The sequence below is a fragment of the Aedes aegypti genome, chromosome 2 (assembly GCF_002204515.2).
Source record: "Aedes aegypti strain LVP_AGWG chromosome 2, AaegL5.0 Primary Assembly, whole genome shotgun sequence".
NCBI classification, from domain to species: Eukaryota; Metazoa; Arthropoda; class Insecta; order Diptera; family Culicidae; genus Aedes; species Aedes aegypti.
This window is the reverse complement of record NC_035108.1, coordinates 260,259,581-260,274,601: the sequence shown is the minus strand read 5'-3', so window position 1 is coordinate 260,274,601 and position 15,021 is coordinate 260,259,581. Positions and strand designations below refer to the sequence as shown.

The 15,021-nt window shown below is 38.9% G+C and overlaps 1 protein-coding gene across 7 annotated transcripts in view; it reads right to left on the bottom strand.

Annotated features, from left to right (window-relative positions):
* Positions 1–14,223, bottom strand: part of LOC5565690 (brain tumor protein) — a 34,062-nt gene extending 19,839 nt beyond the window's left edge. For 2 of the 7 annotated variants that reach the window (XM_001649994.2, XM_021844893.1), the window contains exons 1-2: positions 13,989–14,181; positions 9,303–12,633 (exon numbers count right to left, since the gene is read on the bottom strand). In XM_001649994.2, the coding sequence (XP_001650044.1) occupies positions 9,605–12,319 (2,715 nt within the window). In that variant the 5' untranslated portion in view covers positions 12,320–12,633; positions 13,989–14,181 and the 3' untranslated portion in view covers positions 9,303–9,604. The other 5 variants (XM_021844889.1, XM_021844888.1, XM_021844891.1 and 2 more) reach the window with 5 other exon arrangements.
* Between the last annotated feature and the right edge of the window lie 798 nt (positions 14,224–15,021).

Sequence of the window (15,021 nt, the reverse complement as noted above, 5' to 3'; positions counted from 1 at the left end):
ATTTCAAAATATGCCTACATACAAAATAAAATATGTATAGAAAAGAAGTAAATTGTAAGAGTTTGAAAAAATCTTTACATTATTTTTCAAAAGTTCACAAAATTAAAAGTTCGTGTGCTCTTTTCATTTCAAATTACACCTCAAAGTTTGAGCAAATATATTGAGATTTAGAGTTGGCGCAAGCGATTTGAAGGTCTAATTTTCAAGTTATAAGTCAGATGTAAAAATATTGTGTAATATCGGTCCTAACATGCTGCCTTGAGGAACACCAGCTCTTACAGGAAGTCTTTTAGACCTGGAGTTCTGATAATTAACCTAAAGTGTACAATTTGACAGAAAACTTTGAATTATTCTAAGAATGGATGTTGGAAAATCAAAGTTTTTTTTTAAATTTTATATTCAAGTCTTCATTTCAAAATCTATTGAATGCTAAAAAAGATTAAGCTAATAATCTTTACTATTTTAGACATTTTTGATTATCAAATCAAACATATTATTTTTTTTTTAGAATATCAAAAATCTATCAATCTTTTATCAGTTCACAGTGACCACGTCACTGAAAAGCGTCTCGCTACCAGCCCTGTGAATTGCTCTCAATCGGAAAAGCGTGTACGGGGATGGCGGGACGCGACGTTCGGTCACTTGCCAACATCGCCACTATCGGAGAAGGACACTCGATGAGCCTCTCGATAAGAGCTTTTACCTATACGACGCTCTGCGCCTCATCCTCGGTCGTTGTCGACAACAGCAGCGTCACTATCATCATCATCGTGGTGTGCATGTGAGCGCATACACAGCATTGTGCAATACATTTGTAACTTTTTTCGATCAGTTCAAAAGTAATGAAGATTTGGGCTTTAAGCGCAATTTTTGATAAAAAATCAAATCAATTTGTCTGAAAATATGAAAACTTTACAAAACAACTGTTTTAACTAAACTAGTTTATCTCTTCTAAATCAACAACTTCGCCAAATATACCACGAAGCTATCTGTTCACTTTTTGAGTAACCAATTTACCAAATACTAATCAGACTTATCAGAATTCTCTTTCTGAAGAAGGCTCGGATTAGAGTCGAAACGTTGGGCAAAATGACTGCAGTTCCAAAACTTCCAAATCAGTCGAACTTTTTCCTTTCAATTATGAGAATTTGCCAAAAAAAAGGTTTTTTTTTGCATTACGACCTCACTGGGACAGAGCCTGCTTCCCAGTTTAGTGCTCAATGAACACTTCTGCAGTAAATAACTGAGAGCTTTTTTTGTCAAAGTTGCCATATTCGCATTCTTATATCGTCAAGCAAATTTCCATTACGAAAAGATCCGGGAATCCTGAGCTCGATTCCCTTCAGCATGGCTTTGCTTTGTAGCCGCAGACTCTAACCGCTCGATTAAGAAAAGCCCCCGTTATCATTTTGTACGGAAAATCGAAAAAGTTGTAAATGTATCGCCCAACACTGTATAGCTTGGTATGTTCGGTACCGACCGGCAAGGAAACGGAACGGTTATTGGTACGGTTCTCGCTCCAGCTCTCAGATGCCTGCTGATCATGACATTTTCCACTTTCAGCCTTCAGCTGCCACACTGAAACTCTGTGGTATGGTGTGGTGCTGCAGCTAGTAGCAACTACTCACTCGGATGACGCGCTTTGTGTGCGAGGAGTCCCGACTAGGAAATAGGCGTTTGATTGACGTTATATTACGATGTGTGTGATTCAACACTGCTGGGAGTTCGAATCGCGGCTAGGGATGTGCGATTTTTTGTTTGATTTAGTCGATGATTGTTAGACATGTCATTGGTGCAATTCAATCTCAATCCTATCAGCTCCCCTTTCAATTATTTAAAAACTGTCTGGAATACGTATAACACATACATCGATAGAAATATTGTTGTTAACATTTCTTTGCAAACGAAATTTTAACAAAATCCATAATTGGAGCAAGAGCAAACTCTAGATCCCTCTAGAGGAGAGAGTGATTCAACGCACTCGCCATTTTTCTAATTTTGAAAGCCAATTCCGGCGTTGAAAGAATAAAACAATATATTACTAAGTAATTGCGAAAAGTTCAAAAACTTGATATACAGTTTGAAAGCACACACAAGTTTAATTTAGGACTCACAAGTCTGATTGAAAAGCAAGATGATAAGGATTTTGAAAGCATCCGAAAATTCTTAGAGAACGTTCTTGACCATTTTAGAAGATTAGAAAGACATGAGAATCGTTATTTAAAACATTTCAAAAATTCAGGGTGATGGTGGGATATTTTACATTATCATACAGAAATTTCCAGCAAATAGCAGTTTTGGTTGAAATTTTCAACAAATGCTTCCATCTAAGCATTTAAGCATTTCGAAAAAAATATATCAAACAGGACGATGGTTCACATTGATGCAAATTTAATTTTCGACAATGATCATTTGACGTTAAATCATAATTATGGTCAAATATTACGGACAAGAATTCTTCATGAAGATTAAAAATTCCGTTAGAATCTTCCCAACCAGTGGATTACTTCGAAATTATAGTACAATTTTATCAAGATTTGTTACAAATAACAAATTTTGTTCGATTTTTGTTAGAAGCACATTGAGTTGATGGAAGAAATTATAACATTATCAAAACAAAATCAGTTTTATTAACAAAATCTGTTTAAAATTTGTTTCAAATTAAAACATAATTATAACAAATCAATGGACTATAACAAATTTTGTTATAATTCTGTTATGGAAATAACAAAATAAGTTATAATTTTGTTCGATTTGAAACATAATGAGTTACATTTTTGTTTAAATTATAACATATTTTGTTTCAACTTAGTTCAGTGTAGACGAAATTGTGTTATAATTTTTGTTATTTTAACTACTAACCAGCCAAAATGATAAAACATTTTGGTAAAAAAAACGCGCTAACTGAGTAACAAAATCTGTGACAACTTTGTTGTAATCCACTGGTTGGGTTAAGGCTTCGATTTGTTTCCAAAGTTCATTTAACTCGATCTATATGATGTATGTATTTTTAGGACTCTGATAGGGATCATTACATATCCGAGTTTCTGGGAACTAGCAGCGATCATCTGAGTGAGAACATTGAAACAACGAAATGGATGTATCGTAAATGTACAGATTTTCATAATCTAAAGACGCTAAAGTAATAAAAATCATTTTTTTGCCAGGATCAGCAATGCGTTCCTTTTGTTGAAATTGGACAGTTTCGAAGGCAAGTTTGTAAAGGTTATACATCTATGTTTCATTTGTCTTCCAGCTACGAAAGTTAAAATGTTCAATAGAATACTAAGTTAAGCCGTAGAAGTCCCAGTGGAGACGAAGAGCTACGAAGAAAGCTATGCGAAAATTAAATTCCTAATAATTATAATCATAATAATTCGTTGGGAATTTCGTGTTGACTCTAAGAACCCCTTAAAATGTAAATAAGGCCAATGCAGGTATTCATACTTAGGAAATCCCAGAACCAGTTAGAAGGTAATCGTTTGAAAATGTCCCACAATGTTCTATGAAAGTTTCTTGAACGAAATCCTAGCAGTGTATATGAACTAATTTTCGTATTTAGTATAAAATAGACGATGCATTAACCAGAATTCAATTGGTAATATTATCAATAGTTATTTTAAAATCATCATTCAAAGCATTTTTTTTCTCTGGTAAAAACTGATTTTAATCATTAAGGGGGATTAAAAATAAGCGTTCATCATTAAATGCCACATAAACGAGAAATTGGATTTGGTATTATGCCATTTAATTTCAACAAAATGGCTTTGCTTTGTAGCCACAGAGGAAGCTCCTATGCGTCATATTTAGTGGGAAGTATTTCTTGGAGGAAATTGAATGTTTCTTTGCAGTAAGCGATTTTACAGGATTTTCGTATCGGATTTTTTGATATCAATTAAATTTTGGATGTAATCAGCTTATTATACTTGAAGTCCTTAAACAAGTGTCAAGCAAACTATTTTTTAAGTTGCCTATAAATACCTTGGATATGGCCAAAATATTTATAGGCCATACACCAAAATGAAGCATTTTGCCGGTAGCAATTGAAATTCCCGTATATTGTCTCCCTGTGATATAAAATTCCCGGATATTTCCCGTTTTTTTTTTCGATTTTTCGGTTCGCTGTTCATAGAAGCGAGCAGCGGTAAGTATTTTTGAAGTAAAAATCAAGCAAGAACATCAGAAATGCTTTGTAGAATGTTTTGAGCAAGAAATTCGGGTAGAATCCGTAGATATTTATAAGAATTGACGAACAACTCGACCAGACGGAAGAAACAAGATTATAACAGAATGTGTTTCCCTGATATGATTTTTTTATATCACCAATTGTTATGAAACTTGTACCGTTAGTAGTTAAAACAACAAAAATTCTAACAAACATTACAGCAAATTGAACTAAGATATAACAAACACTGCTATAATTATATCAAAATTATTACAGAATTTGTTGCAAGGATGTTACAAAATAACAAAAGTAACTGTGTTACTGTTTATGACATCGGATGTTATTTACAACAAACTTATAAATGCGATGTCAAAAATATAACAAATGTTGTTATAAATGTGTTATTAAAAATATAAAAAAATGAGAATAAACCCATCTTTTTTTATTGAAGACACCATTTGGTGCATTCGTGTCTGAAAAAATATTATCATACAGAATTAAATTCATTTTGGTTCACTCTCATTTTTTCTTCTCGATCGATTTTATCTACTTTTGCACATTGAAGAATGGTAAGCTAATCCCAAGCCCTATTCCCTAAATTCCTGTGCAACTTCGATTGCTCTGGTTAATCATGGAGTAGCAACTACGAATTGTAGGTCATTTATGCTCATGCGATCGATTTTATCAACTTCTGTTATTTTTAACTGCTGAAGATAGAAATGTGTTATAATCTTGTTATGTGCTTCTGGGCGGGAATTTTTGAGTCTTGGAAGAACTATTGGAAATTTATGATGCATGATTCATAAGAATATCCTATAGCAAAATCCATGGAAGAATTTTTGGAAGTTTTCATCATCTCTGCAAGTACTTTTGGAAAAATTATTGATTATTGATCATGTTAAGTATTTTTAAGAGTCCTCCCGACATTGTGTACGAAGGAAATCTCATAAAATTGTAGAATCGATGTTTCGTTACTTGCTTTCGACTCATAGAACCATACTAAAACCAACGTTTTACAATTGATATGAAAACAGCTTTCCAAAGGATTTCTGATCTACGACTCAAGGAGGTAATTTTTCAGAGTTTTCTGAGCAAAATGGTCAAATTTAGTACTTTTTCTTCTGCTAAAATCTTGAATTATCATGCAGTACTGAAATCATGGTCAAAAGTTGATTCAAATATGTAAAGTGTTGTTATTCTAGAGCAATAGAGTCCAAAAATGTCTGATGACATCTGTTGTTTTATTCAATAACACGATAGAGCGTGTTCTTGTTACTACTTTGCAAAATTTTCCCGCTCAAATGTCGACTATATCATATTTCAACTTTAATTTAAAAACTGGGTTCAAATTTGAAACTTCATACTTTTGATCATGTTGGACGTTCATTTAGTCGATAAAAGTGCCACAGGGGTTATACTTTGTAACACTGGAGTTGTTCCTCTCTGACATTTCGAAGGGGACACGGAAAACAAAATACACGCAAAATTTGAGTTTAAATCAGAGGGTGTGGTAATATCTCAAATGAAAAACGGATAATAGCGTTTTTGGGCTTAAGCCAACGAGAACCATTTAAACAATTGAGTAAAAAGGCGTTTCTGTCCTAATCTAAAGCGTTTGGTACTAAAATTGGGACAGGGCCTAATGACTGCAAATCACACTAAACATTAAATGACTTTAAACATTTCCAATGATTGCAAAACGACCCGAATGATCGATGTTTCTTATACATGATCTATCAAAAATGTTGAAAAAATTCTTGTTTCAAATTGGAACGACAAAGTTGTATGTACGCTCTACATTACATTACGAGAATACATTTTCCAGTGGTTTATAAGCGATCAAAGCATTTCTTTATCGGTTTAGACATAAAATTATTGCCTCTTCTCTTCATTTTTTTTTGTTGCGTTGTTAAAAGTGCTTAGCACATTAAATAGTTAATCAATTTGACAATTCCGCAAATAGTTCTACAATTACAAGGTATTTTTTAGAGTTTTAAGGTGAAAAAGGAAGGAGATTGGAGTATGGGAAGTCTAGACTAAGCGATATAAGGGAAAGGTATAATTTACACCATTGCTCATCAAATCGTAAGAAGTAGTGTACTTCAACACTACCCAAGTAACATCATGAACTTCTGTATTCTTCAATAATTTCTCTGTTTGACAATTTTTTGAAATCTGTTTGATTTGATTATCAAATAGACATAGACAGTATACACTCAAGTACTCAAAAACAATTGAAGACTAATCCTTAGCCAAGTGTTAGTAATTTCGAGAGGTTTTACTCCTTGTAACACAAAGTAATTCATAACCTGCGACAAAATTATCAAGAGATATACAATTTCTAGATAATGTACGATTCTACAGATTTTCGGAAAATATATGCCATCTAGCGATGAGGATGAAGCAAATAAAAAAACATCCTCATATAATTAAAATTACTGTAGAAAAGACAGATATTTATTTAAACAAATTCGTACCACATCACAGTAGTGGTTAAGACTTAAAAATATTACTATGCTTTGTTCAACAAAGTTACTTATATGTTAAGTTTTTATGTTAAACATTTCTGTCTCTGTTGATCGATAAAAAAATTGGAGTCTTCGACAAAGTTGTTTTAAAGGTTATGTGAAGAAAGGTGGTCGAAGATACTTTATTTCTATACATTACAATAAACTGATTTTCATATAAAATCCTCTTCAAAAGTACAAACATTCACTTGACTTTTCACAGAAATTTTCATCGCTCAAAATGTTCTCGAACTATGTATATATTTCCAATACACAAAACTTTGCTGAACATTCCCAGAAAATATCTTTATGTTTTAATGAGTTTTAAGCAATTTATTGTAGAAAATCCATAGTTTTTTCACCAAAATATTTCGAGAAGTAACAAAGAGTTGCAAAAACAATTATTAGAAATACCAACATCTAAATTATGTTTTCCAGGTGGCCTCCCTCTTGGTTTCAAATTTCAATGAGGATAAGAAAATATACGTTTTCTATTGACTGTCTAACGAGAAACTTGTGACGATCGACGAGCCTCCATTATTCATATAACGTAGGTATTAGAACTAATTTGGAGGTGATGGTTTCCTATTTTGGAAGAAAACATCACCTGATCGCGAATCATTCAATAAGCGTTTTTGATAAAAAAAATCCAAAATTATTATTTATAAGAAATTGTACAGTTGAACGATTACGGCCAGTTTTCTCATAAGGACCTTCTTGCCGAAATTTTCTACAGCGACTCCCATTTGAACTGACATTTCTTTTCAACTGCGTACTGCGATCAGAAAAAAAAAGCGCATTCTTGATCGATTCCTTGCAGAAATTTCCCATGCATCAAGATAGGCCGAGAAAATTACTTGTCAGCAGCGAATCAGGCTTTGAGGCGAAGAAGCCCGTCATTCGTTTTTGCATCAATGATGACTTTGCTGCGTGCACTTTCAAAGTGATAAAAGTCATTCTTGATAGTTCTTGATCACTGTACGCGCCAACATACATAAAGTATGCTGATACTTTTTCAGCTGTGTCAGTGCAAAACCAACTGATTTTCTTTGACTCTAAATCGTGAGATGAATTCGCAACAATCATCAATGGTGCGTACAAATTTCAATGACGGCCTACAAAGTTAACGCACTTGTCTCAAATTACCGCAGATGCTTCCGAGGATTCAAATGAAAAAAAAATTGGGGCGTGTAGCCCAAGATTTTAACAAGTTGATTTTTTACTTATAAAAATGGGCCGCATACTACACACATTTCAGTTGAAAAAATCTTAGAAGCAGTTCAGTTAAAATTTATAATAGAATTCCTGGGACTTCTACTTTCCACCAGAAGTTTCATATTTTTTTAAATACTGAATACTGTGAGAAAAATGGAAAAGTTTGTTTCTAGATACAAATTTATGAAATATTGAGGCTGCTTTCTGTTCAGGATTTAAATTTTGAAAATTTTAGAAAAAGTCAGAAACAAATTTAATTGTGCTAAATTGATCAATGTAATATATATAAAAAAGTGTATTAACAATAGCCGCAGTGGTTTCCTGTCAATGTTAATCTTTTTGAATCAAGATATAGAAAACCACAAATAAAATAAAATTTAGTACTTCTCAATGATATTAACCCTCTAACACCCAAATTTTTATTTTCGATCTAAATATAAGTTTTGGTTATCTAAAATCGTTTTAAACAAGTTTTCGGCAATGCTTTATTTTTATTCGAAAACCTATGAATTTTGGTTTTTGATTTTTATAATTTTTATTCCTGAACATCCCCATTGTTTTACATTTTTTCTTGAAACCTCTTCTAGTTATTGATTTTTGACAATAATAAAAAATCAAGTTTTTATGATACTTTTGAAAATAATAAATTTTTAATATTTTTCTGGAAATATTTTTATTTTTACTAACTGAAAAACGGGTTTGAAATTATTTCAATACCACCAAGCTGTTCTTCTGCAATAGGTTGATAGTAGAAACATATAAAAGGTACAATTTATTATATTACACTTTAACGGGGTTCATGTGCATTTGAAGGTTATATAATAACACAATTTTTCAAACAATTTTTAAAAATACAAAAAAGTATCAAGTCATAAAAAACTTTTTTTATATGCGTGTTATGAATCAAGGTTTGAGCCAAAAATAAAATCATTTTGATTTCCGAGCTACGAAAAAATACACAAAATTCAAAAGTGCACCCCGTCTACAGACGGGGTTGGGTATTAGAGGGTAAACAGATTTTCTGTGTGGTTTTCAACCGAAAATTTGTAGAACAAAATTCAATCACCGGACATCCCACCGTTTATCAATCAATCAAATGTTTTGCTCGGGTGACGGCCGATCATTCGTCTGATGCCCACTGCCGAGGACCATGCACAATCCCTGAACCAACTGTTTGTAGGCCCCACCGTTCTTTTAAGGACATCCAAACGACGACGACGACGTCAACGACAGCGGAAATAAAAAATTGGAAATTGATGAAACCAGCTCGGAAGCTTCCCGCCGAGAGATTATGAATGCATGGTGCTCGTTAGTTTGCTTGCTGTGTAGAAGGTATTACGGATCCGATGAAACTGCTTTTTTTACGACGTGGAGAATCAGGGGGGTTTGGGTGTCATTTGGCACTCAAGACTTACCTGTACGTTGGGGGTAATTTTTCCGTCTCATCCTTCCTGTCGGGCGAGCACACATTCTTACACATACACACTCACACTTCCATCGTCCAATGGCGATGGCGAACAGTGGAAGGGCGGCGGCGGCGGCGAGGACTAGAGTTGATTGTGAATGCTGTTCGTATTAGTTTCCGGCTGTGGTGTCGTCATGGGGAGCACTAGTAATTGTTTGATAATTTTCGCGATCGGTTCGGGGCACAGTTCTTCCACACAGTCTCACGGTCATGGTTCTTCTGGTGGCGAAGGGGGCGTTCGCCTCGCGGATTTTACAATCCAATGGGTGGCACCTGCACGTACCGGTAGATGTACAATCGGTAGTCCTTGCTGGCGAGAACTACACTGCCGTCGTCCATCAGGGCGACGTCGAAGCACTGGGCGTGTTTGACCTTGCTTTCCAATGCGGACACCAGTTGGCCGTCTTGGGTGAAGATGGTCAGATTGAAGTTGTTGTGATTGTCCGCGATCAGGATTTCACCGCTGGCGTTGATACCGACGCCAATCGGATAGTTGGTGATGCCTTCGCCGCCGATCTGGCGCAGGAACTGGCCCTCGTAGTTGAACACCTTGACACAGTGCGCACGGTTGTCGCTGATGAAGATCTCCTGCTTGTCGTTTACCACGACACCGTTCGGGAATTCAAGATGCTTACTGCAGCCGAACTTTTGCAGTACGTTGCCCGACTGGTCGAAGATAATCACACGCATCACTTTGCACTCAACCACCACAATACGACCCTTGCTATCGACCGTAACTCCCCGTGGATGCTGCAGAATATTCGCTCCAAACTTTCTCACAAACTGACCGTACTGATTGTAGATCTGGATTTGGTGTGTGGGCGATCGTTCGGTCACAATTATGTCACCGGAGGTTCTCACCACTGCTACTCGGTTCGGGTAGAGGAGTTGTCCGTCGCGTTTGCCACACTCGCCAAATTGGAACTTGAAGCGACCTTCCTTGTCGAAGATCTGGATTCTATGGTTGTTCGTATCGGCAACAATGATGTCGTTCTGAGCATTCACCGCTACACCGCTGGGTTCGGTAAACTGTCCCTCCATCACGCCAAACTCACCAAACTTGCAGTGGTAGATCATCTTCTGTCGCTTGATTTGCGACTTTGGTGGGAAAATGTTGGTGTTCATCAACTTGGAGCTGAGATCGATCATCGATTCCTGCGGGATGTGGTTCAGTGGAATGGTGTACTGGTCATTGACATTGTTAAAGATGTCGTTGCCACCGTTGCTCCATTTTTCGTAGGGATTGAGCGGTTGCAGGGGCTGAACTTCACCGACGAATGGTCCCAGACTGTTGGCGCTGTTGAAGCGTTTGGAGATGATGTTCGAGTCGAATGATGAGATGCCGCCGTTGGATTGTGAGGGTGAAGTGGACAGGTGGTGACTGTTTGCGGTGTTGTTGCTGGAGTTCGAGAAAGGTCTGCTGTCCATCATGTGACTGCTGCCCCCATTCACCATCATTGGGTTCTGCTGGATGAGGTTCAGACTACCGGTGCTGCTGGACGGGCTGTTGCCATTGGTCATGATTAAACCGTTGGAACCGATGATTCCGTTGGATCCGTTTGAGTTGTTGGTCGATGTTGGTCGTGCAATTGGGGGTTGCTTGGTCGATGAGGTGACATCCGAGGTCGATCGGATGTAGCCGAATGTGTTCCGAACGCCAACCTGAATCGCTTGGTAGTTGGAGACGAAATCGAGTTCATAGGACGATTGCAAGTCTTGCGTGATGGCCGGGAAGAGCAGGAGTTTGTTTTCCATAAACTTTCGCAGCATGATTGTCTCCGCTAGGCCGGCACATTTACTAAGGCGTTCGACAAATTCGCAACTTTGCAGCACCTTGTCAACCTGATCCTGACTCTTGGTCAACAGCACCGATTGGGACATGTTCTTCGTGTTGTAGAAACTTTCGAGTTCTTTGAGCAGTTCAGCTTTGCGCTCGTCAAGCATCGAGCGGTAGAACTGGTGCGTGTCGGTAATTTCGTTCTGAGCCTTGTGGTATTGCACCTGAATTCGTTGGGAGTTGTGCTCTACGTTCTTGATTAGCGTCCGCAGTTCGGTTGCCTTGGCTCGGACTTCGCTAACCGTGTGTAGAAGACTTTCGATTTGTTTCGGAGTCGAGTCTGGGTTGTGTTCACATTCGTGCACTCCGTTCGGGTGTTCCATCAGCATGCAATCCTTGCAAACGGGCACGCTGCAAGTACGGCAGAAGAACTTCAACAGTTCGTTGGTGTGTCTTTTGCAGAAATAATTTGGCTTGTTTTGACCGTTCATTTCTACGCCGTTAACGTTCAGGGCTGACAACTGGCTATTGAGCTGATTGACAGAGTTTATCGGATGGTTTCCATTTGCACCTCCTACACCCGTTCCATTGGATGTGGGTGGCGTTATCACATTATTCATGATTGATTTCACCAAACTACTGGCTTCGTCCTTTATGGTTAAATTCAGCGAGGTCAAGCGATGTGGTGCCGGCTCAAAGCCGTTCATCATTTTACTGCTATTGAGAATGTTGTTGGCCAGCAGGCTTCCTTCTAGCGAACCTAGCCCTCCGTTAGCAATGGTCGTTGTCGTGCAGGTCGTTGACCCCGTACTGGAGGCTGAGCTTCCGATGCGAAACACAGAATGTCCGTCAAAGCAGTGCATAAATTGATGAGCCGTAACGCAGTTGGCACAGAGGAAGTTCACACAATCGATACACTTTGCAACAGCATCCGACTGTTTGCTCTTGCAGCCGGTGCACCGAGGGAACAGCGATTCCGAGCTGTTCGACTGGGCCGATTCAAGGCTCGAGGCTGTCACGTAGTCGTCGCAGATGGCAGAGTCACTGGCTGGGGGTGAAGATCCGGTTGCGGAACCACTAAGGGTAGTTAAGGGAGAGTCCGATAGGTAATCCGCTGGTTCACCGTATGATCCAATCGAGTTTGATGCACCGGGTAATGATTCTAGCGATGGCGTGGGAGATGAGGCCATTTTACTGCACGCACATCAATGCTTATTTTGATGATTTTTGATGTCTTATATATCACTTCGTCACACTTGATTAATATTTTCTTTGCTGGGGGTCAAATTGGCGCAAAATCTCAAACTTCACTCTGCTCGTTTTGCATTGCTTCTACGCTTATTCACTTTTTTTTATTTTTGGCTTAAACATGCAACAATTTTTCCCTTCTTTACACTTTCTGTATTTTCACTTTCTAGCATCTCTACGGGAAATTTTCAACAACTAGGAATTTATCGCTCTTCTATTCGCTCACTTTCTTTTATTCGTTATTGAATTCACTAATCTGGAAATGAGAGAAAATGCACACATATTTAATAACACACAATTTCAAATCCACAGTCTGCGGCTACATCCGGCGAACGATTCTGATTCTAAACATCAAATCGTAGCCTCCAGAAGCTCCATGGTGGGGCCCGCTGCACTTCTCATTGAATGGCTTCTTTTTCTTCTAAAAATACGCGTTTTCCAAAACTTGCTTTCGTTCCCTTTTCTTCTTCTTCTTCGTTATGCATCCTCCTGTTCCTCCCTGTTTTCTAGCCTCTATGCCAGGGGCTCACACACCATCCCGGCTTCGGGTAGTGCTGCAAGCAAGGCAGGGCAGGCCCGTAGTCATGCACCGCACACAGAACAAACCGTGCCGCGACGAAAGAGATCGTTATTTTTACTTTTTAACTCGGTATGTTTATGCTTCCAGCATATTTTTATGACTCTCTCGCTCAATTGCACTGCGTTTCAAGTTCTTTCCCAACATTTGCCGCGGCGTCGCGTCTTGTTAGTTATGACTATGCTGTTTCGGAAGCTTCTAACTTCTCTTTACCCTGGCTCTGGTTTCTAAAGAACCGCTGAGGTCCCGTTTTCTTTTTGTTCTCGGCGGCGCTGCCGAGAAATGCAATGGCAGACCAAACCAGACCAGGGAAGCAAAAATGAAGGGAAAACTTAAGAAAACACAAAGTCTCTCGTCGGAACGATCCGAGCACAGGATGTTTGTGTGAGATGTGGAATGAAGAAAAAAACTAAACGAAACAAAAAAGAACAAAAAGTGCAACTTGGAAGAATGCACTGAGGGATTCGGCAGGGCTGAAACAGGGAAGCCAAGGGGTGATGATGAATTAGTGTCTGGAAGAAGGTAGAAAGGGAAGGTCTGGGAAGTGGAATGATAATCACTTTGAACGGGTCGGGCCAGAAATCAAGATTTCTGTTCCAACAACCAGACACAGAACCATTGAACAGAAATTGTGCATTATTCGCTTCTTTGCAAAGCCTCAATTTCACTGACACTGATACACTGACGCGGCGCAGCTATTAGGCAACTGTTTGTGTATTGTTTCTTTGTGTTCTGCTCCTTTTGGTTCCTGTCTGGAGCGATCCCGGGATTCGTAATGGAGCCTCCCGGCAGTGCAGGGATTCAAGGCTGTCTCCGAGCCACGAGGCAACTGATCCCTGACCAGGACGGATTAATTTACGCGTTAGCAAGAGTCTTTGTTACGGAAACATATGGTTCGCGAATCACGCCAATACACGACAAAGACCACGTTTCGAAAGCACGTTTTCGATGGTAATTCTCCGCACTGAAGTGCCTTAGAATACGGGAATTATCGCTTAACACAAAAAAAACTAAACTATTTGCGAATGACTAACTCTTCTCTTCTGTCGGTTGGCAGACAACCCGTAGGACACTCTCTCTGACTGTGTTCTACACTACAGTGTGGAGTGAGCCTTGCAGAAAAAGAAGGAAACTGACTGTAATCTTTGCTACTATGCGGCGGTTCCCGAGCACAAAACTCACTGTTACTCTCGTCGAGTCTGCAGTACGACTAGCAGCCGTTGAGCATAAAATGTGATGGAAACCAACAAGCTCTGGTCTGGTACAAAGCGCTCGTCACCAAGACCAGCTCCTCCGGGCCGCGCTACAAATACAGCCAAGAACGTGAACGCTGCTCAGAAACCATGAGGGGTGTCGTATGGACGGATAGATACAGGCAAACCCGTCTCCGCTGGAACCGACGACACAAAACAACATCGCAGGCAAAGAGGGCCGAGTTGGCTTGGTACTGTACCTGCTTCAGGCTTCAGAGGTTCTGTCGGAGCTTCACTCTCGCTCTCACCGTGGTCTTCGCGTGAACATGGCTGATGGCGCGCGGCATTTCTCACCCGTGGAGTCGAAAATACAGGCGCACCTTAACTGGTATGCGTTATGCCATCATCGTTAAGGGTAAACAAGAGAGCGCATCGGGCAGAACCTCCAAAAAGCCGACAATCATTGAGCGGTCAGCAATCGTCATCGTGAGTTACCTTACCGAGCAGAGCTACTGACACTCACTCATACCACGGGCAGGCGGGGGGTGCCTTTACCCTATGGCCAGTGGGTGGCAAACTTGTATGAATGGTTTTAACAACATAAATACATGAGTTTCAACCATTTTCTAATAACTCTTTAATGAATGTTCGAATACTCTGAGCAGAATCTCAAATAGAGAAACTTAAAAGTAGATGGAGTACCGTGTACCTTTTAATTCCGCTCCTAAATGCTTATCTTTGACAGATACGCGTATTTCGACTACCACTTGCAGTCTTCTTCAGTGTCAGTTACTCGTATCCACTCATACGAGTAACTGACACTGAAGAAGACTGCAAGTGGTAGTCGAAATACGCGTATCTGTCAAAGATAAGC